General features: G+C 40.4%; 1 protein-coding gene and 1 long non-coding RNA gene across 2 annotated transcripts in view; one reads left to right on the plus strand and one right to left on the minus strand.

Annotated features, from left to right (window-relative positions):
* Positions 1 to 14,730, minus strand: part of Kif5b (kinesin family member 5B) — a 44,460-nt gene extending 29,730 nt beyond the window's left edge. Inside the window, exons 1-3 of the mRNA XM_048367381.1 lie at positions 14,156 to 14,730; positions 6,359 to 6,446; positions 239 to 312 (exon numbers count right to left, since the gene is read on the minus strand). Of these exons, the coding sequence (XP_048223338.1) occupies positions 239 to 312; positions 6,359 to 6,446; positions 14,156 to 14,281 (288 nt within the window). The 5' untranslated portion in view covers positions 14,282 to 14,730. The remainder of the gene's footprint in view (positions 1 to 238; positions 313 to 6,358; positions 6,447 to 14,155) is intronic.
* LOC125366709 lies at positions 9,773 to 10,365 on the plus strand. Its single transcript, XR_007213956.1, has 2 exons — positions 9,773 to 10,096; positions 10,215 to 10,365. It is a non-coding gene; the product is annotated as an uncharacterized LOC125366709 (long non-coding RNA).
* Positions 14,731 to 22,279: the final 7,549 nt, after the last annotated feature.

Raw genomic sequence — 22,279 nt, forward strand, 5'->3', positions numbered from 1 at the left:
CATAATAGAGAATTCCTGCTTAATTCTAAAACATTCACTATTTTGTGATTATGCTAACCAAGAAGGCAAATCTGTGTATAATCTCTCAACTATTCAAATTCAGGAGCTAAGTTCAACATTGATATTGCTTGTAAACTGCTGGCATGAGACAAAGTAATGCAAATGTGTAAGTATTGCACAATATTCCAAAAATAAGGAAACTAGAAGCTATATCCAAGAACAGATTATAAAATATTACCTCCATTGTGTGTGTCTTCCCAGAGGACGTTTGTCCATATGCAAATATTGTTCCATTGTATCCCTCAAGTACATCTAGAAGAAAATAAGAAGTTTTATACTTCAGGGATTTTTTTTCTTAATCAACACTCATAATTACTTATGAAATATTTTTGGAAAACTTCACATTTGACCTAAGTGATGAATAAACCAGTCTAAAAAAAGAACCCCCCCCACACAGTTCCTAATTCATGCATACTCAATAGTGCATAACAAAATATTTGTGGGATAGTTAGAAAGATTTAGATTTTTTTAACATGAAAGAGTCAAAGTTCAGTATGTAAAGAATTTGAAGACTTGAAAAGAAATAATGTATTTAAAGTAATTTTTTTACTAATGAATCAATCATCTAAGCAAATTGTTTCTTCCTCTAAGACCTAGCCTATTTTCCAAGATCAATTAAGAAACATTTTTTAATTCTATTGCCTACAATTATATCAGTGTACATCTCAAATGGTATTAATTTGTATTCCAAAGCTTTGTGACCTAAAAGGGAAAAAAAATCATGCAATTTACATGCAGATATGAATTAGTTTTTAGAGGAAGTAATTAACTGGTGGTTGCATGGTGGTTAAACACCACAAACCTATACTTTCCTCCTATCCCACTTACAAAGTACTACATACTCTTACCAACCTATCTACTACTTTGTTTTGTTGTGCTGGGATCAAATACAGGCTTTGAACATGCAAGACAAGTCCAATCCTTTTTTTTTTTTTCCCAAGTAAAACGATGGATTTATTGGGGAAGTAAAAAGTATATTGACCAGCCAGGGTCGCAGCCCAGACTCGAGAGCTGGGACCGCATGCCCAATCCTTGTTTTTAATATTTTAAAAAGGAAAAAAAAAACTCCCAACAATAAGTGAATACATCTAGATCTCCAACAGGTATTAAGTAAAACTGACTAAAAGTTTGGGTAAACTGGTAGCCCTCAGTCTTGTAAGTGTAAAACCCAAAATTCAAATCCTAGTACTACAAAAAGAGGAGGAAGAAGGCATTACTACCCTAGAAAGATTTTATTATTTTTAAGAAATCTCAATTTTTTTTGCGGGGGGAGGGGGGTGGTGGTGCTTGCTGGGTACTGTTCCTGAGCTTCTTTTGTTCAAGGATAGTGCTCTACCACTTGGGCCACAGCTCTACCTGGTGGGGGGGAGGTAACCTATTAGAGATAAAAGTCTCACAAACTTTCCTGCCTCAGCTACTTTCAAACTGTGATCCTCAGAAGATCTAAGCCAACTGTGTAGCTAGGATTAGATGCAAGGGCATCTTGCTAGTTGCCTAGCAAGAAATCTCAAATATTTTAAGCTTTCCCTCAAAGCTTTTTTTAAATTTATTTTTTGGGTTTTTTTTTTGCCAGTCCTGGGGCTTGAACTCAGGGCCTGAGCACTGTCCGTGGCTCTTTTTTGCTCAAGGCTAGCACTCTACCACTTGAGCCACAGCGCTACTTCTGGCTTTTTCTATATATGTGGTACTGAGGAATCGAACCCAGGGCTTCATGTATACAAGGCAAGCACTGTACCTACTAGTAGGCCATATTCCCAGCCTCACCTTTTGTATTTTTTTTTTTTTTTTTTTTTGCCAGTCCTGGGCCTTGGACTCAGGGCCTGAGCACTGTCCCTGGCTTCTTTTTGCTCAAGGCTAGCATACTCTGCCACTTGAGTCACAGCACCACTTCTGGCCATTTTCTGTATATGTGGTGCTGGGGAATCGAACTGAGAGCTTCATGTGTAGGAGGCAAGCACTCTTGCCACTAGGCTATATCCCCAGCCCCAACCTTTTGTATTTTTTTAAGAACAACAAAATCATTCTGTGAATTACAACAGATGAGATTGCCAGACCTTTGCAAGCCATTATGAAGAAATAATCTAAGAAAAAAGTAGCAGACCCATTCTAATTCTTTCTCTCTCTCTCTCTCTCTTTCTCTCTCTCTCTCTCTCTCTCTCTCTCTCTCTCTCTCTCTCTCTCTCTCTCACACACACACACACACACACACACACGTATCTATGTCTATCTTTTAGGTCTATATTCCACAAGAGAAAATATACGGTTCTTGTCCTTCAGTTTACGTTACTGACTTACCATCCATTTTCCTGCAAATGACCTAATTTTTTCTTCTTATGGCAAAATAATATTTCAGTTCACTTTCTTTATATGCAAATGTCCTCAATACATCTATGCCACATTCCCTGCTTAAGATCGTTAATCCATTACATAAAATTTAAGCACAAAATTTTTGTTGTGTGAACGTAATAGAATAAGTACTCCTAGGGGCTGGGGATATGGCCTAGTGGCAAGAGTGCTTGCCTCATATACATGAGGCCCTGGGTTCAATTCCCCAGCACCACATATACAGAAAACGACCAGAAGCGGCGCTGTGGCTCAAGTGGCAGAGCGCTAGCCTTGAGCAAAAAGAAGCCAGGGACAGTGCTCAGGCCCTGAGTCCAAGCCCCAAGACTGGCAAAAAAAAAAAAAAAAAAAAAGAATAAGTACTCCTAAAACAGTAAGTACATGCATATAACTAATTTGAGACTTCAAATGTAACCTTAAATTTTTGTATGACTACATAGGTTATGGAATATTCAACACTGGAAAATTTTATGGAGCATCCACTATGATCTATTATCAACCCTGGGTGCAGGAGAGAAAACAAGTAATTTTTTTAAAATGGGCCAGGTATCACTGCAGTAATACAATCCTTACGGACAAGACAAAGTCATTCTTAAGTATCCAAGAGAGATTGGTTCCAGGACCCACTAAGGATACCGAAAGTCCTCAGTGCCCAAGTCTCTTATATAAAATGGAATGATATACATAACCTGTGAATAGTCTCCCACTTCAAAACATTTCTAGATTACTCAATACTTAACCCAATACAAATGTTACATAAATAGTTGTCAGTATATTATGTAAGGAAACACTGTTAGCAGACTTTGTGATGTGGGTAGGCTTATAGTAGAAAAATGATTTAAAATGAGCCCAAGTTTCCAGTTATTATGTTACACAGATAAAAAAAATCACTCTGCTGAAAATAAATTTTAAAAATCAGAAAGAACAAAGGAGGGGCTGGGAATATGGCCTAGTGGCAAGAGTGCTTGCCTCCTATACAGGAAACCCCCAGCACCACATATATAGAAAAGGCCAGAAGTGGCACTGTGGCTCAAGTGGCAGAGTGCTAGCCTTAAGCAAAAAGAAGCCAGGGACAGTGCTCAGGCCCTGAGTCCCAAGCATAAGGACTGGCAAAAACAAAAACAAAACAAAACCCACAACTTGCAAATTTATTTTTGAAAAGGGAAAAGTGATTATGGCCACCACAGGCATATATCCCAAAATTGCACTAACAAAAATATGGTTGAATTTAACTTCATTTTCTGTTGAGCTAGGGTCATACAATTGGAGCTTTGGAGGAATCTAACATGACTTTATAAGATCCAAGTTTTCCATCAAATTCTTCTAAGTATTTTGACAAACTAAGAACTAGACAACTCTACAGGAAAGAAGCTCTGAAGTTGGTTGAATATTCAAACAGTGTGATATCATTATTAACTGCCATACACCTTATTTAATTTTTAAAAAACTAAGATACATTAAGCATTTTACTAATGGTTTCGAATACTTTTCAGACTTCAATGTCCTTGACAGCATTATAGATTTATCAGATATGCTGGAAGCCAACTTAGCAGATCAAGATAATATAAAAGTGAAGCAAAAATATGATCAAGAGCCAAAATGAACAAAATGACATCTGCATTTCAAATATTTACACTCTAATGTGCAAGTATGGAATATGGCTTCAACATGGCAGTAGAATATATGAAAAAGATTTGTGGGCTGGGATGTAGCTCAGTAGCAAAGCTCAGTGGCAAAGCGCTTGCCTAGCAAGTGCAACGTCCCTGGGTTCCATTCCCAGTACCAAAAAAAGGAAAAGAAAGGAAAAGATTTGTATGGTTAAGTTGCTCATGTTTTCATGAATAAATCACTTCTCATTAATGAAAAAGCTAATGAAATCACAGCAAACAGAAATAGCTTAGCTACAAATCATTTAGTTAACAGGAATGCCCCGGGTCTGATCCCCTACTCCAGGGAGGAAATAAAAAGCTGTAATCCTAAATTGTATTAATGAATAATGAATGGATCTTACAAAGAATACAATAGTCTCACATTCTATACTCATATTATTTTGGAAAATTATTTGATACTTAGCATAGAATAAAAGTGCTCCTTCCCTTTGTTGCAGTTAAGTTACGGAATTACCCATCAGTTCTCCCTCATTTTATGAAGATTTCAGCACTCAGTTTAACCATCTCTCTTTAACATAATTCCTGTTGCAACTGTCAGTGATTTCAATGTAAAACACCATGGCTCCCCAGATCCTTGATCTAACTGCCATCTCCATGGTGAGACCTCGACTTTTTCACTATTAACTATACTGCTTCCATAATACCAATGTTAAATACCCAACTTCTGTTACTTCTCCTGGTAACCTGATTCCAACAACTTTTGTCTTCACTCAGATCCAAAACAAAGTAATCTTACCATCCTGTCACACTGTTCCTCAGGGTGCCTCATGCTGTAACTTTCCTGACAATATCTTCAATTCTCTTGCCGTTCTCCTCTTTTGTACTTGCCTGGCTAAACTCCAAATGGATAAATTCAACTCTTCCCTGGCAGCTAACCATACAAAGGCCCACAATGCTACCCAACAATACTGCCACATTGCCCTGGTCTACATTTCATGCCTATTCTTAGAACCTCCTTCCAGTTCTTCATTTGACTTTGCTTCAATATGGAATATGGAGTCAACATGCAAAGAAGTATCTACATTTCCCCTCCATCATGTCTATAAGCCTGTTTTTATGCATAAGCTGTACTTTCCTGTAAAATCAACTGTGTTCCTATTTAAAAGCTACTGAATCTCAACACCCTCTAGCTAGATTTTTGCTTCAACCTAAGAAGCACTTTTTATTAATCAAAGCTGTCAAAAATGGAATAAATCATATCAAAACAGCTATTTTATTGTAAAAATCCCTCTGGTAAGAGGAATTTTTATAGTAATTGGGAATTAACTCCAGACAATCCCCTACCTTCCTTTCAACCTAGAGTTCTGATTTTAGAAAAGTGAAAAATATATCCTGGTATGAGTTACCTTTCTCATTTTTAGCAATCCCTATTAAACTACTCAAAGGTTTTTCTTTCTTTCTTTTGGCCAGTGCTGGGGCTTGAACTCAGGGACTGAGCACTGTCCCTGGCTTATTCTGCTCAAGGCTAGCACTCTACCACTTGAGCCACAGTGCCACTTCTGGCGATTTTCTATATATGTGGTGCTGAGGAATTGAACCCAGGGCTTCATGTATATGAGGCAAGCACTCTTGCCACTAGGCCATATTCCCAGCCCCCTCAAAGGTTTTTCTCCAGACTCCAGGTTAAGCTTTTCTACAAGGAGTAACAATGAAATGAACAAATGACAAACTGATATTTTCCACTATTTTTTTATACTATCCAATCATTTTATTATCCTTTTCATATTGTCCCATTTCTATAATCATTTACCTTGGAAATTCTCCTGGAGATGGCTAACAGAAATACATCTCTCAAGACCAAGCATGAAAGCCAGGCACTGGTGGTTCATATCTATATATTAACCCTAGCTACTCAGAAGCCTCAGATCTGACAATCATAGTTCAAAGCCAGCCTGGGTAGGAAAGTGCATGAAACTCTAATAAGCGACCCTAAAAAAAAAAAAAAAGACAGAAGTGGAGGTGTGGCTCAAGTGGTAGACTACTAGACTATCCGGGAGCAAAAGCTCGGGGACAGTACCTATGCCCTGTGTTGGAACACAAAAAAATAAGCATGTACAATAGTTCCTATTAACACTCTTCATTATGTACTACATATAATTAGATCATAGTGGTTTACTAACTATTTGTATTTGTATTTGACATTGTTATCTGAACTTTGCTCTGCAATTAAGAGAAAAAAACATTAAAAAGGAAATGTAGAGGTAAGTGGGAAAGATCATAAACTCAATTTTATCTTACTGCTGGCACACTAAGTTAATGAAGTTCACCAAGGCAAACAATCTTACCCTTAACAATCTTTTTTGCACAGTCATTGTATACTTGCTCTTGAGATGTGCTTGACTGGAACACTCGATCAAATGCATAAGGCTTGGACTGAAAAACAAAAACAGAAGCATTTCAGTTAAATGAAAAATGAATAGATACTTCTAAACTTCTTTAAAAATACCATAGCATGTCTACCTTTCAAAATAACATACTTACTCTGCATCATCTCATTTTATCTTGAGTAACCATTATCACATATAAAACTATGACTAACAAGAATGTTTCTTTTAGTGTTGCTATATCCCTAGGGCCTAATACAGTAATTATAATTACCACTACTGTATGGTAGCCACTCCAATACTGCTGAGTGAATTTTTTTTTTTTTGGTTGGTTGTGGGGCTTGAACTTGGGGCTGGGAGCGCTGCCCCTGAACTCTTTTGCTCATGGCTAGCATTCTACCACTATTCTACCACTATTCTACCACAGTGCCACTTCTGGTTTTCTGTTGGTTAACTGGATATAAGAGTCTCATGAACTTTCCTGCCCAGGCTGGCTTTGAACTTCAATCCTCAGATCTCAGCCTCCGAGTAGCTAGGATAACAGATGTGAGCCATCAGCACCTGGCTTGAGTGAAATTTTTTATGTCTATTCTGAGAAATATTGAGCCTGTATTTTCAACAGTAATATTTTGCAGACAAGGAAACTAGAACTTTGAAAGGTATGAAATGTTAATGACAAAATTAAAACGTTGGCTTCTATCTGCTACCTCACATTCAGCCTTTTCGGTTTACTGAAACAACTTTTTAACAATACTAGAGTTTGAACGCAGGGCCTCACATCTGTGAGAGGCAAGTGTTCTACATTTGAGCCAAACCTCCATTCATATAGCCTCTCATGTTTTGTGTGCAAAGCTGGCTTCTGATACTGATTTTCCTTCCTATTGGCTGGGAATATGGCCTAGTGGCAAGAGCACTTTCCTCCTACACTTGATTTTCCTTCCTATGCCTCATGTTCAGCTGTGATTACAGGTGTACTCCACCAAACTGGCTTGTTGGTTGAGAAGAGAACCTTTCTAACATTTTGCCTGGGCTGCCTGGAACTATTATTCTCTTGATGGCCACCTTCCTTCCCACTAGGGAGGATTATAGGTGTGTGCTATCACACCTGGCCCTGTGACAAATTTACAACTTTTTTTTCCCATTTAGCAAATTACTTGTGGAATTCAAGAAGCCATGCTAGCATGACCAAGGCAGACACAGATAGGCATAATTGAGTAACTACAATGGAATCAAGCAACTACTCCCAGTAACATATTGAAGCGAACCTGAGTTTAGAGGAGAGCAGGAGAATGTCAAGGAAATGCTCTCAGAAAAGAGATGCTGAAGAACTGAAGAGAACCTCACTCTCATCTTCATTAGTACTAGTCATAAGGGGATACTAAGTTAGAATGAGAAAGCAGTCTAGGCATTAGGCATAGAATGTTTAAAGAATCTAAGGCAAGGCTGGGAATGTGGCTTAGTGGTAGAGTGTCTGCCTGGCATGTATGAAGCCCTGGGTTCGGTTCCTCAGTACCACAAAAACAGAAAAAGATTGAACTGGTGCTGTGGCTCAAGTGATAAGAGTGCTAGCTTTGAGCAAAAGAAGCTCAAGCCCTGAAGTCAAGACTCAGGACTGGCAGAGAGAGAGAGAGAGAGAGAGAGAGTCTAAGGCAGAAATGAGCTCCTAGCACTTAAGAAACTAAAGGAAGTTGTTAAGTCTAAAGTACAGGGAGCAAGGATCAAATGTGAATGTTAGCACAGTGAAAAAGTCATTTGAACTTTGTAGATCACCCAGAAAGAACATTTGAGACTCCAAATGCACTCTTGGAAAACCACTGATATTGTCTAATAAAATAAAAGGAAATGAAGGAGGAGGGAGGAAGACATCAAAATACAATACCCAAACCAACCAAGGAAAGAATACAGGTGTGAAATCAAGAAAAAAACTGCAACTATTCCAGTGAAAAAGATTGGGTCATAACAGGTTGAAAAAGGAATGAGACGTGATCAAGCAGAAAATTTGGCTGTGAACCTAAGAGATTTTTTTTCTTGATTTTTTTTTTTTTTTTGCCAGTCCTGGGGCTTGAACTCAGGGCCTGAGCACTGTCCCTGGCTTCTTTTTGCTCAAGGCTAGCACTTTACCACTTGAGGCACAGCACCACTTCCAGCCTTTACTGTGTATGTGGTGCTGAGGAATCAAACCCAGGGCTTCATGCATGCTAGGCAAGCACTCTACCGCCAAGCCACATTCCTAGCCCCAAGAGATCTTTTTTTTAAGAAAGCAAACCTGAGAATGTTAAACCCTGGCAGAAATAATTAATCCAGGAGAAGACTGATCATCTAAAGAAGAGAAGAAGAGACAAGGAAAAGAGTTCTGAGTATTTACATGTATCTGCCTACTACCTAGATTTTTTTCCAAAGCAAAAGAAGAAAGCTAGGGTCTTAAACAGGGTGGGGAAACACCTCATAACCCTAGAAAACATTCCCTGGTCATAGCTGAAAAAAGAGTTACTTTTAAAAAAAGAAACTGCACTTCACAATCTTCCAAAGTATGCAATGTTTACAATGAAGCAGATATTCTTTACAGGACTGTCCAAAACTGTTTCCTCGCTACTTTCCACTAGCCTAACCTCTGCACCTAATAGTCATATGGCCAGACCCGGAAAATCTAATCTCTGAGAATAATGTTACCTTCCTAATACAGAGACTATCCCAGCTGAAGCTGCTTGTTCTCCTTACTGGAACCAATGCCATTGCTCTTGAAAACATGAGCAATGTGATGATTAAAAGCAAATAAAAATCAGGGTCCTGAAAGTAGCAGCAGCATGGAACAGTATATTCTGTTTTTTGTTACATGGCAGAAAAAAAATAACCCCTTACTTTTTAAGCCATTATTATTATTATTATTTATTTTCTTCTACAGCTAAAAGCATTCCTGATGAATATTCTAAGATGACCTCATTTTGGCATAAACTTCAAACAGCATCAGTGTCTGATTATTCTTTAGACTTGACATACATGAAGTTGTCCTTTTCCAAAGATGCTACCAAGACACCAACATTCAGACAGAGATAAGCCATCCCAGTAATCTTTCCACAAACAAAACAAGTAGCTTCAGGCTGGTAATATGGTTTAAGTGGTAGTCAGTGCACCTGCCTACCAAACAGGAAGCCCCTAACTTCAAGGCCAGTATAAAAATAAAGGGGAGTAAAGGGGCGGGGGAGCCCAACTAATATTCCCTCTGAGTTTATCTAGCACTTTTTTAGTGATTATATGATATCATATACATAGATAAGTACCACAATTGTTTTAGAAACGATCATTAGCACAGACTAGCATTTTTCTTTTCTTTCTTTTTTTATTTTTTTGGCTTGAACTCAGGGCCTGAGCACTGTCCCTGGCTTCTTTTTGCTCAAGGCTAGCACTCTACCACTTGAGCCACAGCGCCATTTCTGGCCTTTTCTATATATGTGGTGCTGAGGAATCAAACCCAAGGCTTCATGTACACGAGGCAAGAACACTACCACTATGCGATATTCTCAGCCCCACAGACTAGCATTTAAACAAGAGCTATTATATAAGCCTGGTAACACTACTGAATACTAGGATCTAAATACACAGATCAAGTAATGTTAAATGAACTGAAATGGAGATAAGCGTCACTCAATGAAGAAGTTAACAGATTGCAACTAGCCCAACTATACATTAAGTAACAGGAGGGTAAAAATTATTTGAAAGTTAAAGTCAAATGATTAATTCTAATGCTGCCTGCAAGAATAAGTTAATCAACAGAAATAGGTAAAAGTATGAAGGCAAAAGCATCCCTTCAAATAACAAGAATGAAATCATTTAAACATAAAGAACAAAAAATAAACAGCATTATTGAGCTCTTAAGTCACACTCCAATTTTTACACAAGTAAAAAAGTGCTCCTCCATCATTTACAGAGATACGCCAAACAATTATGCTTATTACCTCATAGCAAATATGGAAAAGTACCACTACTTTTTTTTTTTTTTTTTTGCCAGTCCTGGGCCTTGGACTCAGGGCCTGAGCACTGTCCCTGGCTTCTTCCCGCTCAAGGCTAACACTCTACCCCTTGAGCCACAGTGCCACTTCTGGCCGTCTTCTATATATGTGGTGCTGGGGAATTGAACCCAGCGCTTCATGTATATGAGGCAGGCACTCTTGCCACTAGGCCATATTCCCAGCCCCAGTACCACTACTTTTTACATGTGAAAATGGCAATGAGTAAAAAGGAAAACTGAAACATAAAAGTTGAGACAGATTTACTGTTCTGAAGTTCAATCAGAGCTAAACAAGAATTTAACCCAAATGCCTAGCATTAAGGTGACAAAACAGTATTATTCATTGCAAAACTAAGTAATTTTTATGTCAAGCAAATGCTATGATTAAAGATCTAATTATAAAGTATTAACTGACCCTGGCTTTTTGGAATGAAAGCCAAGACTGTGTGAAACAACTTATTTCTAATGGTGTATAACTAAGGCATATCTCAATGTTTCAAACAGAATAAAGGAAAACTATATATCTACATATTGGTATTTCAAAAACCTGTTCTTTAAGACTGGGAATGTACATTATCAAATCTATAATTCTAAGTATCTTCAAAAGTAATCAGTTTTGCAAACTCCAACCCACAAGATATATTCACGTTTGACATAGGCTTTGCAGGAGCACATCAAATGGAAGTTTAATTATTTTTTTTTTTTTTGGCCAGTCCTGAGGCTTGGACTCAGGGCCTGAGCACTGTCCCTGGCTTCTTTTTGCTCAAGGCTAGCACTCTGCCACTTGAGCCACAGCGCCACTTCTGGCCATTTTCTGTATATGTGGTGCTGGGGAATTGAACCCAGGGCCTCATGAATACGAGGCAGCCACTAGGCCATATCCCCAGCCCAAGTTTAATTAAATTTACTTAAGATTTCTTAAGTAAAAAGATTCTTCTAAGAGTCTGCATAGCCCAGACTAAGCTCCAAATATGGTTATGAAGGACACCACCATTTGACCATTTTTTTCTGAAATTCTGAAATTCAGCTGACACAGGAGTATGATTTTCCCTAGACACTAACCACAAGGCTAACATTCCACAACTGCAAATCCATGTGATGACAGCTCTCTCTCAGGTAATCAAAGTACGAACACAAAATTGAATTGAAAGACAAAACTATTTTGCTTAAGGCAAATGAGCAAGATAATCTGGTTTCTCTTCTACTTTCAATAACCTACAGCAGGCTGATTTTGATTTTGGCACCCTTTATAGGATTCCTATATAAAAAACTATGACTAGCAAAAATAATCACACAAATGTGTATATTCTACTTCTATGATGCCTTACATGAATACACAAATAATTTCTTCTATTAAGTTTTGGAGAGTTTTTTCAGCAAGCTCATTTGAATAAAGTGAGCTTCGTTTTATAGATACAAGGTTCTCCAATTTAAAAAGACTCTATTTTTATAATTTAAAAGATTTTAAACACATTTATTTCATTCAATGTGATAGTTATAGCACCTTCAAGTACTTATATTTGCACAAAACAGAGAAACACTATAATCAAAAGGTTTTTCTCCCAGGAGTTAATATTAAATTAAAATCATTATTTACATGAGTAATATGTAACAGGAAAAATTTTGGACAAAGCACTAAAACTGAACTTAGAAGCTGCCCTTATGGATTCCCAAACAACCTTTTAAATTATGTGTATGTATATATATAATTTGAACATAGTTACTATTTGCAAGAAAATGAGTAAACATGTTCCCTTACATTTTCAAAGGTTCTGTCATCCAGTTACAATTTATTTTACTTTATACTTTTAAATACTAAATTGCTGTATACTTTTAAACACTAAATTCTTTCAATTTACCTAAAGGTTAACTAACTGTTCATTACTAATTTGCCTAACAATCACCTATTATTTCTAATGCTATTACTTAAAAATAATTTACATTACTAAAGAAATTTTGGAACTGAAAATTTTGAGGATAATTAAACATTTTCTCAAAAGGAAACAAAATAGAATTATTTCCCTATGGAAACTGTTTTAACTTTAAAGCATATATCATTTTGGGGCCACATTATTTTTATTTTTTTTTATTTTTTATTTTTACCAGTCCTGGGTTTGGACTCAGGGCCTGAGCACTGTCTCTGGCTTCTTTTTGCTCAAGGCTAGCACTCTGCCACTTGAGCCACAGCGCCACTTCTGGCCATTTTCTATGTATGTGGTGCCGGGGAATCGAACCCAGGGCTTCATGTAAACGAGTCAAGCGCTCTTGCCATATTCCCAGCCTGGGGCCACATTAGAAGTTAACTAATATAATCTTACTATAGTTGTGAATCCTAAGTTTCAGCATTACAACAAAAACCTAAGTGATTCTTATAGATTTGTTTAAGCACACAGAAAAATCAGGAGGAATAAGACAATACAAATGAAGGAAAAAAACAGCTTTGTTGTATAAATCATTACTGAAGTTGAGTAATGGCAAAAACTCTTAAGAAACTAGTACCCTCAAGTTTGGCAACTAATCCAGCATTGCAAGCTTCTATGGATTACACGTACAACATAACATAACTTCTTAAGGGAGAAGGATGTCTGTGCCTAACTTCTCCGCCCTTAGTATGATGTCATTTACAGCAAGAGTTTGTCTCAAGGATTTTGTTAACAAAGAACTGGACTGACAGTCTTCACACACTAGCAACTGGCAGTTAGTGACCTAATGATTTTTTCTGCCAAAAGGCTACCAAGAAGATGTGAGGCTAACACATTCATTATCTAGAACTGACCTTTGCAACCTTCACATTCCAAAGAACATTAGATCTATCGTCAATATCAATAATTTCCATTATCAAAGGTTCATCCATCTCTTTGTGACCTTTCTGCCCTATTGCTAAATTAAATAGCCCAAACATTAAACATTTAATTCCATTGGAGCCAAATTAACATATTCAATTTTTATGCCTTGGTAACAATGTAGAAAATGTCCCAACACATTTCCCCTAGTTACTCCGTAAAGCCCTGTAAAGACCAATGCTTCTAGATCTTTCTAACACTTTTCTTGACCCAACCTGAATCTGCTTTGACTCTGTGTATGATCAAACAAAATCGATTATTTCGATTTCGAAGAAAACTTTAATACTTCTTTTTCGCAGTCCTCAACTTGCCATTGGGGTTGCTGTGAACGTGAAAAGTTAGGCATCACTCCAGGAGCGGGTGGGTGAACATTATAGAGGTTTAAAGGACGGTTTTGTTAGTTTTTCTTTCTCTCAAGGGAGTTCAACTCCTAGTTACGTCTTTTCTATGAAAAAAAAAACCCAAGTAGCATTTGATCAGGTTCGTCTGGGCTCCACATTCGAATTGAATTCTGAGCCCATCTTCTTTTTACGGATGGTAAATTTGAGGGCAATTCATAAACTTCCACAGCATCGGTAACCGCACACACACGCACCACACACACCCGGCAAAGGTGCACTCCCCCCCACGCCCCGTGGCTCCCGGGCCGGCGCCCCGGGTGGGGGAGTGTCCCCAAGCCGAGACGGGGCGCCTCCCGTCTCCCGGCGCCCAGGACCAGGGCGGGGGCCATCTCGGAACGCTCCGTGGACCACTAACCCGGTGCCGTCCGTCCCGCCCCCCCCCCCGCCGGGGTCACCGGTACTGCGCCGGGGAGGCCCGGGGACCCCGCGCTCCCGCAGCCCGCCCCCCCCCACACTCCCCCCGCACGCAGGCCCGCGGGCGCCGGGCCGGGCCGGGGGAGGCGCTCACCGCGATCACGACGGTGTCCTCGCCCTGGAACTTGGCGACGTACTTGTCGCCGCGGTTCACTTCGGACTCGTTGAGGGGTCGGAAGCGACACATCACTTTGATGTTGCACTCGGCCGGGTCCGCCATCTTCCTCGCCGCCGGGGCCCGAGGCCGGGGGCCGCTCCCCGCCGCTCAGCGCGGGGCGAGGCCGTGGGCACGCGGCGTCCGAGGAGGTGGCGAGCGCCGAGGGGAGTCGGCTGCCCTCCGCGCGCCGCGCCGCGCTCCCCACCCCGGGCGGGCAGGGGCGGCCGGGGAGCTGGGACTCGAAGCGCCCGCGCCGGCAGCCGTCGCCCCGAGGCTCACTTCCGATCCATCATGGCAGCCGTGGCGGCGGCACCGCAGGGAGGGTCGGGATCCCTCAGCGGCCCCGCCACCCGGCCGGAGCGGGCTGCGAGGGCGCAGGGGGGCTGCGGCGGTCTGGCTGGGGGCCCCCCGCGCCTGTCTACGGGAGAGGAGTGGGCCAGGCGCGCCCGCCGGCTTCAGCTCGCCGGCTTTCCGGCTGACGCGCAGAACCTCCGGAGGCCGCAGACGGGCGGCTGGGCGGCTGGGCGGCTGGGGCTGGGCGGTGCGGAGGAGAACTGCGCAGGCGCGCGCGGTGGTGGGCGGGCTCCGGGCGGCCCCAGTGACCAATCAGCGTCCAGCGCCGGGCCTTGCGGGCCGCGCCGCGGGCTCGGCCGCCGCTCGGGGCCGGGGTCCCCCATCGGAGTTTCCTTTGGAAGTTCCCGGGCTTGGGGCCCCCGCGGCCCCCGCAGCTGCACAGTGCAGCTGAGCTGAGGAAGACGCGCTCGGCTTCCCCGGCGTGAGCGCTTACTTAACGTCCTAGCCTGTGTACATGCAATGGCAGAGCCGTATAAGGAAGTGTTCGCTGTCATCTTGGCCTGATTCCTGGAGAACCTGGTGCGGATTTGAAAGATGGGGTGGAGCATCGCCGGAGTGGCAGCCGTTGCCCGGAGTCGGGTCCTGGAGGGGGAAATGGATGGGGGGTGGGGGGTGGGGGCTGGAGAAAATGGAATAAGAAGGAAGAAGGAAAGTGCTAAGAAATGGAGAAGATTCCCGGAGACATTTGCACGGGTAGAGTGGGTTTACACACCTACGCGCGCACACCCTGACTCTTCAGGCCCTGCTCCCCCTCATTTATCCAGGGTCCCGCACCGCACAGCTGCGCAGCAGCGCCCCGGACTGCACCGATCAGTGAGTTGGAAATCCCACTCTCCAGACATGGAACTTACAGAATTCACCAGTGTCGGGGAAATGACTGGCCCAGAGCATAAAGTCTCTTTTTCCTAAAAAGGTCTAGAAAAGTGTATGGATTATGTGTCTAAGAAAACCACTCCAATCCAGGTCCCAGTGGCTCAGGCCTGTCATCCTAGCTACTCAGGAGGGCTGAGACCTGAGGATCGTGGTTCGAAGCCAACCCAAGCAGGAAAGTTAATGAGACTCTTATCTCCAATTAACCACTCGAAATCCAGAAGTGGTGCTATGGTTTTAAAAGGTAGATAGCTAGCCTCCAGCTAAAAAGCTCAGAGACAGTGTCCAGGCCTTGAGTTCAAGCCCCATGACCAACAAAGAAAAGAACTCCACTCTAGAAGCCTTGGGTGTTAGCCAAGTGACAGACCTCTTTCTTCCACAGGGGAGGCCCTGGCATTCCTCCCTCCCCAAAACTGCTGAAACAAACAACAAAAACCATTTTTTTTTTTTTTTTTGCTCCTGGATGTGTAAAACCATTCTTTAGTAGAGTTCACAGTCTACTTTTAGAAGATGGATACCATAAAGATTCTTTATGTTAAATGAGGCTGAGATGCTTCAAAGGAAAATTACAATGACAATTAGAAACCTTTCCTCTGGTCCCCAGTTTTTGTCTGTTAAATGAATTATTGGACAATGGAAACACAGTGACTCCTGTGTTCACTCAGGTGTTAGCATCCTCATATCTCCCCAAAAAAAGAATCTATAGTTGAATAGATTGTGGTTGTTTGATCCATAACATTGAAGGAGAGCTCATATCAGGGACTGGATGCAGAATCTCACTTAAAAAAAAAAGAAGATCGAGTTAACATGAGGCTCTGAGGAAATGTAGAATTTGGTTAAAATTCAAATGAGTCAGTTCAAGAGACTTCAAACCTGAATTGTAGGTGTATCAACATTAGGCCGGACTTCAGAGGAGCAGGCCATTGGTCTTACTTATTACATTGAACCCTACAATGTCAACAGAGATGTGAAATGTTGTCTTCCCAAACTCCTTTTTCTGTAAATCTTTACTTAATGACTCACCAGTATCAGCATTCTTCCATACTTTCAGGCTAAAAAGTTACCTTCAACGGGTAACTACAATTTCCTCTATCACCTATACAAGCAAAAGAGAAACATGGTCATCTGTATTTAAAGGGTTTCAGTGTTCACTCCACTATTCTTTATTCTCCAACTCCAAAGATCAGAGAATGGTTGATCAAGAGCAGTGATTTCCAGATTCTGTCAATGGAAGCAGACTCCTGGGTGCTTCAGGAGACTTCATAGGTATGAAATCCAAAGGCAAAAGAAGCGAATGAAGAACTACAACATGCAGCTCTGGAAATTACTGAGTAGATTCTGTGGCCTTTCCACCATTGTTTCTTCTTTCAATCTGCACAACAGATCCTGGGAGTCAGTCTTCCTGAAAGTAAAAGATGGAAAAGGAAGCGTCCTATGATAACATTTTACATTCAGACCTAACCACATATTTCTGAGCAAAATGGCACCAAGATCTTGACCATTACCATAAAACCAAAGAGGAGGCAAATGCTATCTGAAAAACAACATCCTCCTAAAAACTGTAAAACTGTCCTGTCACACTAATGAGGAATAATGATTTCAGGCAATAGGGCTTAAAAATGTTTTCACATATGGGGAAATAACAACAACAACAAAAGAATTGAATAATCCCAATGTTTCCAGTATAGAAAAGACTGCTGTTATTCATCATTCCACTAAAAGTGTAAATTTGATTAGGAGTACAGTTTGAGACTCATTAACACAATTTTTCCTTATGAGAATGTAGATGGTCCCTTTACCTCTATAGGTTAAAAACACTAAATCTCTACTGTGGAAGTTAGTCTTCAATGAGGGTAGTCCAATGAACCAGGCCTCCCAAGACTGGTAACTTTCTGTAGCCTCTCTCTGGAATCCTGGCTGGCCATGTATCATTTGTAATTAATTCAGTGTAACTAGTTCACTTGTAATATTATATGCTATCTGAAACTAGGCATGAGAATGCCTTGCAGTTTTTACCTTGATCTCTTAGAAGATTCTCTCTGGAGCTTTAACTACCTTGTAAGAAGGCCAGCTAACCTGAGAGCGCCATACAAGAAAGATCCTAGACATTCCAAGCATTGGTTCCAGCTGATCAGAGCCTTCCAACTATCCCTAAGAATCAGACTTACTGGTGAAGATGGAGTCACTATGCATCTAGATCAGAACATCCACCAACTGAAACCCAGCCAGTGATCTCAATTTACACCTTCAGAGAAGAATCTCCCAGCTGAGGCCTGCCCAAATTCCTGACCCATAAAATCATGAAATATAATTTAAAATGGTTAGAGTTTTAAGTTACTCAGTTTCAAATAATTTGTTGCACAGTAAACAGAAAAATAACTTAGAATTTGGAAGTTAAATTTTTGTCTCCTGGGAACGAGCTTGTAAAATGTTACTTATGTATAATAAATGTTTTTAAGTTGGTCTGTATTCTTGAGTAGTTATAAATTAAATAGTTGAGGAGGCCTAATAGACCTACTGCTTACATCATGATTGTTGTACAAAACTTTGTTTTGTAGTTCATGTGAAATGACATTTTTTAATGAGCTTTTTAGATCAGGATACTATACTAGCTCTCAAATGTGTTCCTTTCCATTTCTGCCTCCCCTTATTAGACCAGGGCTTCACTACACAAACCTAGATTGCTACAAGGGCCCTTAGTCTCTTTCCCATTGGATCATTCAGTAAGTATGGAGTAGTCCTCCTAGTAGATCAGTACTACAAACAAAATGGTGACAATGACTAGATAATTCCCCCTACAATCAGTCTTCAGATTACCTTTCTAAAAGCATTGTTTTTATATTCTTTTCATTGCTCAAGAACGAGCAGCAATTTCTTCCTTCTCCCCTGTCCCCCAGCAATGCATTCAAATTCCTCTGATTGGACTCTTGGACCTTTTGTCACCTGACTGCCCCTTAGATAAGTAGGGATTTCCATGATTACTTGCTTAACATCTAGAAACTGGCCTTTTCACTACCTTCCCCTTTACTGTTCCCCAATTTCAAGTCTTACTGTTCCCACCTTACGTCTCTTTCTTTTGTCCATTCAACTTTATCTATCCTCAAGTCCCACCTTCTGCAAGTGTTTTTAATTTATTTACATAGATTTTAATTTTTTAATTTATTTACATAGATTTACTACCATTGATCTGTGTATCTATTGTACCAGTACCATGCAATTTGGGTTACTATCATTTTGTAGCATATTTTGAAGTCAGGTATTGTGTTTCAGCTTTGCTCTTTTTGCTTATGGTCGCTTTTGCTATGTGCAAGTCTTCTGTGATTTTTTGTTTTCTTTTTTCTCTTATTTTTTCTTCTTTTGTGTGCTGGAACTAGGGCTTGAACTCAGGGTCTGGGCAGTGTCCCTTAGCTTTTTCACTCAAGGCTAGCACTCTACCACTTGAACCACAGCTCCATTTCTGGCCTTTTTGGTGGTTCATTAGAGATTAGAGTCTTCTGTGATTTTATGCAAATTTTAGAATCTTTTTATGCTTCTGTGAAGAGCAATATTTGGTATTTTTTTTAATTTTTAAAATGTTTCTTCTTCTTTAATCCATTTCAGTGAAAAGAAAGTGCTGGCATTGATGTAGAAAACTCTGTGAAGGTATGGTGTAATCTGTGTCCATGGTCATGAACAGGAGGTATTTGGTATTTTGGTATTTTGATAAAGATTTCATTGACTTTGTAGATCAACTCAGGTAAAATGAAACTAAATGTGATTTTATGATATTTCTTTTGGAGTGATTATTCAAGGACCTCTCAAATTTGCTGAGGTTACCACAAGTCTGGCTGCCATTTTTCAGTGAAATAAGTAGGATGAGGTTGTCTTGATATTTAGTTTGTAGAGTTTATTTCCCTGTTTTCAAGAAGGGAGCTGACCTCTCTAATATCCCCAAGTTGAACTACACTCTGATTCTACGTTTCCAGAGAGTGAACTGTGTCCTGAAGGAAGAAGCAATCCTCCCACATTTTGTTTGAAAAGAACTACATTTCACCAGAGCCCTACATATACTTTATTTATTTAAAAAAAATTTTTTTTTGCCAGTCCTGGGGCTTGAGACTCAGGGCCTGAGCACTGTCCCTGGTGTCTTCTTGCTCAAGGCTAGCACTCTGCCACTTGAGCCACAGCACCACTTCTGGCCTTTTCTCTATATGTGGTGCTGAGGAATCCAACCCAGGGCTTCATGTATATGAGGCAAGCACTCTTGACACTAGGCCATATCCCCAGCCCTGACAGCCCTACATAAACTTTTAACTAAGCCTTCTTATTTTCCCCTCTAGCTTAGACCTTTAGCTCCTAGTATCTATATTTCCTTTCAGTATCTATAATTCCTGAGACCTTCTGGTATGCTATGTACAGGAAAGACTTATCTCTTAACTTCGTACCCTGCCAGCAGACATCTTGACATTATTCAGATTATTTAAGCAGTGACACATTTCTAATATTTTATTGATATCTTCTTGTTTAATGATGGCCAACTTTGAAGTTTTCCTTGTACTTGTGGATTTAAGACTTTTCTATTCCTTTAGTGTCATTTAGTTGAGATTCTGAGGAGAATCAAAGATAAAGATGATTATTCATCCTACCATATTTAGTTGGCCATAATTTATGCCTAGTTCCTTAGACATCACTGTAGACTATACGTTTCTTGAGAGCAATAGCTGCAACTCATTTTCGATAATGATGTTTTCTTAGCTCAGTGTCCCAATTCTCAAGTGCTAATAAATCTTCTGTACTGATAACATGGGAAGTCAGTGAATAATTTTCCCCATGCTCTGTTCATGAGGTGGTGTGATACAAATGTGAACAGCTTCCCATTGAGTAAGTCCTGATCTAGAGGGAAAGGTAGAAGAAGTACCAATTTTAAGCGTGGGTTCTAGAACAGCAGTGACATAGCTGCACAAAGAATGGATATTTGGGAGAACCTTCCTGACAATCCAGTCTTTCACAAAATCTCCCTCTCATTTGCAGAACGCCAGGTTGGACGGACCATGATTTGACAATAACCAGCAGCTTTTCTGAGGTCTTCAGCGATGAAGATTTTATTTTTTTTTCCCAGTTGACTATATCATAGAGAGAAAATTACGTAATTGAGAAAAAAGAAATTGAAGAATATTTCTTATTGGGGTTTGAGCTCAAGGCCTCCTATTTGCTAGTCAAGTGTGTTACTTCGAGTCACTCTCGAGTCTTGCTTGCTTTTTCACACATTTAATATGTTTTGGCAAGCCTTATTATTCTGTGTTTCTGAAATCAGACATAAATATTCTATGTTCCGTTTTCCAATTACCATATGTTAACAGTGCAGCTAAATCCACCTCCTGATGAATTTTATTACAACCAGTTCAGTTACTTGAGCCAAACTAACAAAGCAATCATTGACAGTGGCATAAAAATGAGAGTCTCTATAATTTATCAGGAATTTTGCTCTATACCTTAGGTTAAATTGGGTTGAAAAAAGTCTCTGAGGTAGAAATTTGCTTGTAAAAGGTTAACGGGAGGAACCTAACACTGCCAATAAAGTAATAAGGGACACAGAATTAAGCAGAGCAGTTAGACTGTAGTATAATGAAAAGGACGCCTCTGCTGATTTGTGTGGGCACAGGTGTGCCAGTCTTGGGGCTTGAACTCAGCGGCTGGGTGCTATCCCTCAGCTTTTGTGCTCACGGCTGGTGCTCTACCACTTGAGCCACAGCTTTACTTCCAATTTTTTGCTGGTTATTGGAGATAAGAGTCTCATTGATTTTCCTACCTGGGCTGGCTTTGAACCTCCATCCTCAGATCTCCACCCTCTGAGTAGCTAGAATCACAGGGGTGAGCCACCAGGGCCTGGAAGCCTCTTTTGATTTTAAGGAGAAGTTGGAGCAGGGATGACCATCCATATGGTTGAACTTGAGACAAGTAGCCGACATCAGATATTGGCTAGCCCTAAGGAAGGGACATGATTTTAGCTGAAGCAGTTTCTTTCCTCCATAAGTAATCCCCAGGAATCTGTGTGCTGCCACCAGGGTGAATTTAGGAACATAGGTGACACATTACAGCACCCACTAATTGCAGAATCAGACGTGTGGTTTACAGTGGTTACTTTTTGCAGAGATTTTCATACAGTAAAAACTGTCCGTCTGTATTCTTCCATCTGTAGCCTTTTTCTTTATCAAAACTTAAGCAAAACCAAACCCAATTGGCTAACTAGCTTAATTGAAAGGCAAAGAATTGAAATTCATGTTCAGGGAACATATTCCTGGAGTTCAGGTACTTTTGAGCTTTTCTAACTGCAGGAATAGTAAGTTCTCAAAGTGTGTTTCTTAGTGTCAAAGAACCTTTGGAACCTTGAACACTGATGTGTCAATACTGCCCATCTCCCTGTAACTCTACGAGAGGAGGAGATGGGGAAAAACTGACTTAGAGAATTTGTCTGGGTTGGGTTTTTTTTCCCATTGCTGTTCGTGTTTTCTTTTCTTTTGTCTTGTTTGTTCGTTTGTCTTTAGGAGGGTAAGGAGAGCATAGAAACGGAGGGACAAATGGTGAAAAAACACAGCCTTGGTACTCATTAGATACAATGCTGAAAATAAACTATATAACTTGTGGGTGGAGATGAGAAGGAAAAACTGGGAGAAAGTGGAGGAAGGAGTGACATTGTCCAAAAGGAAATGTACTCTTTACCTGACTTATGAAACGTGACCTCTCTGTACATACCACTTTTATAATAACAACAAAAAGTTTATTCAATAGCTGGTAAATTTTTTAAAAAACTCTCTCTATTTTGGAGGCTCTCAAGTATAATAGAAAATTTAAATCGGA

Source organism: Perognathus longimembris, chromosome 18, assembly GCF_023159225.1.
Source record: "Perognathus longimembris pacificus isolate PPM17 chromosome 18, ASM2315922v1, whole genome shotgun sequence".
In the NCBI taxonomy this organism is placed as follows: domain Eukaryota; kingdom Metazoa; phylum Chordata; class Mammalia; order Rodentia; family Heteromyidae; genus Perognathus; species Perognathus longimembris.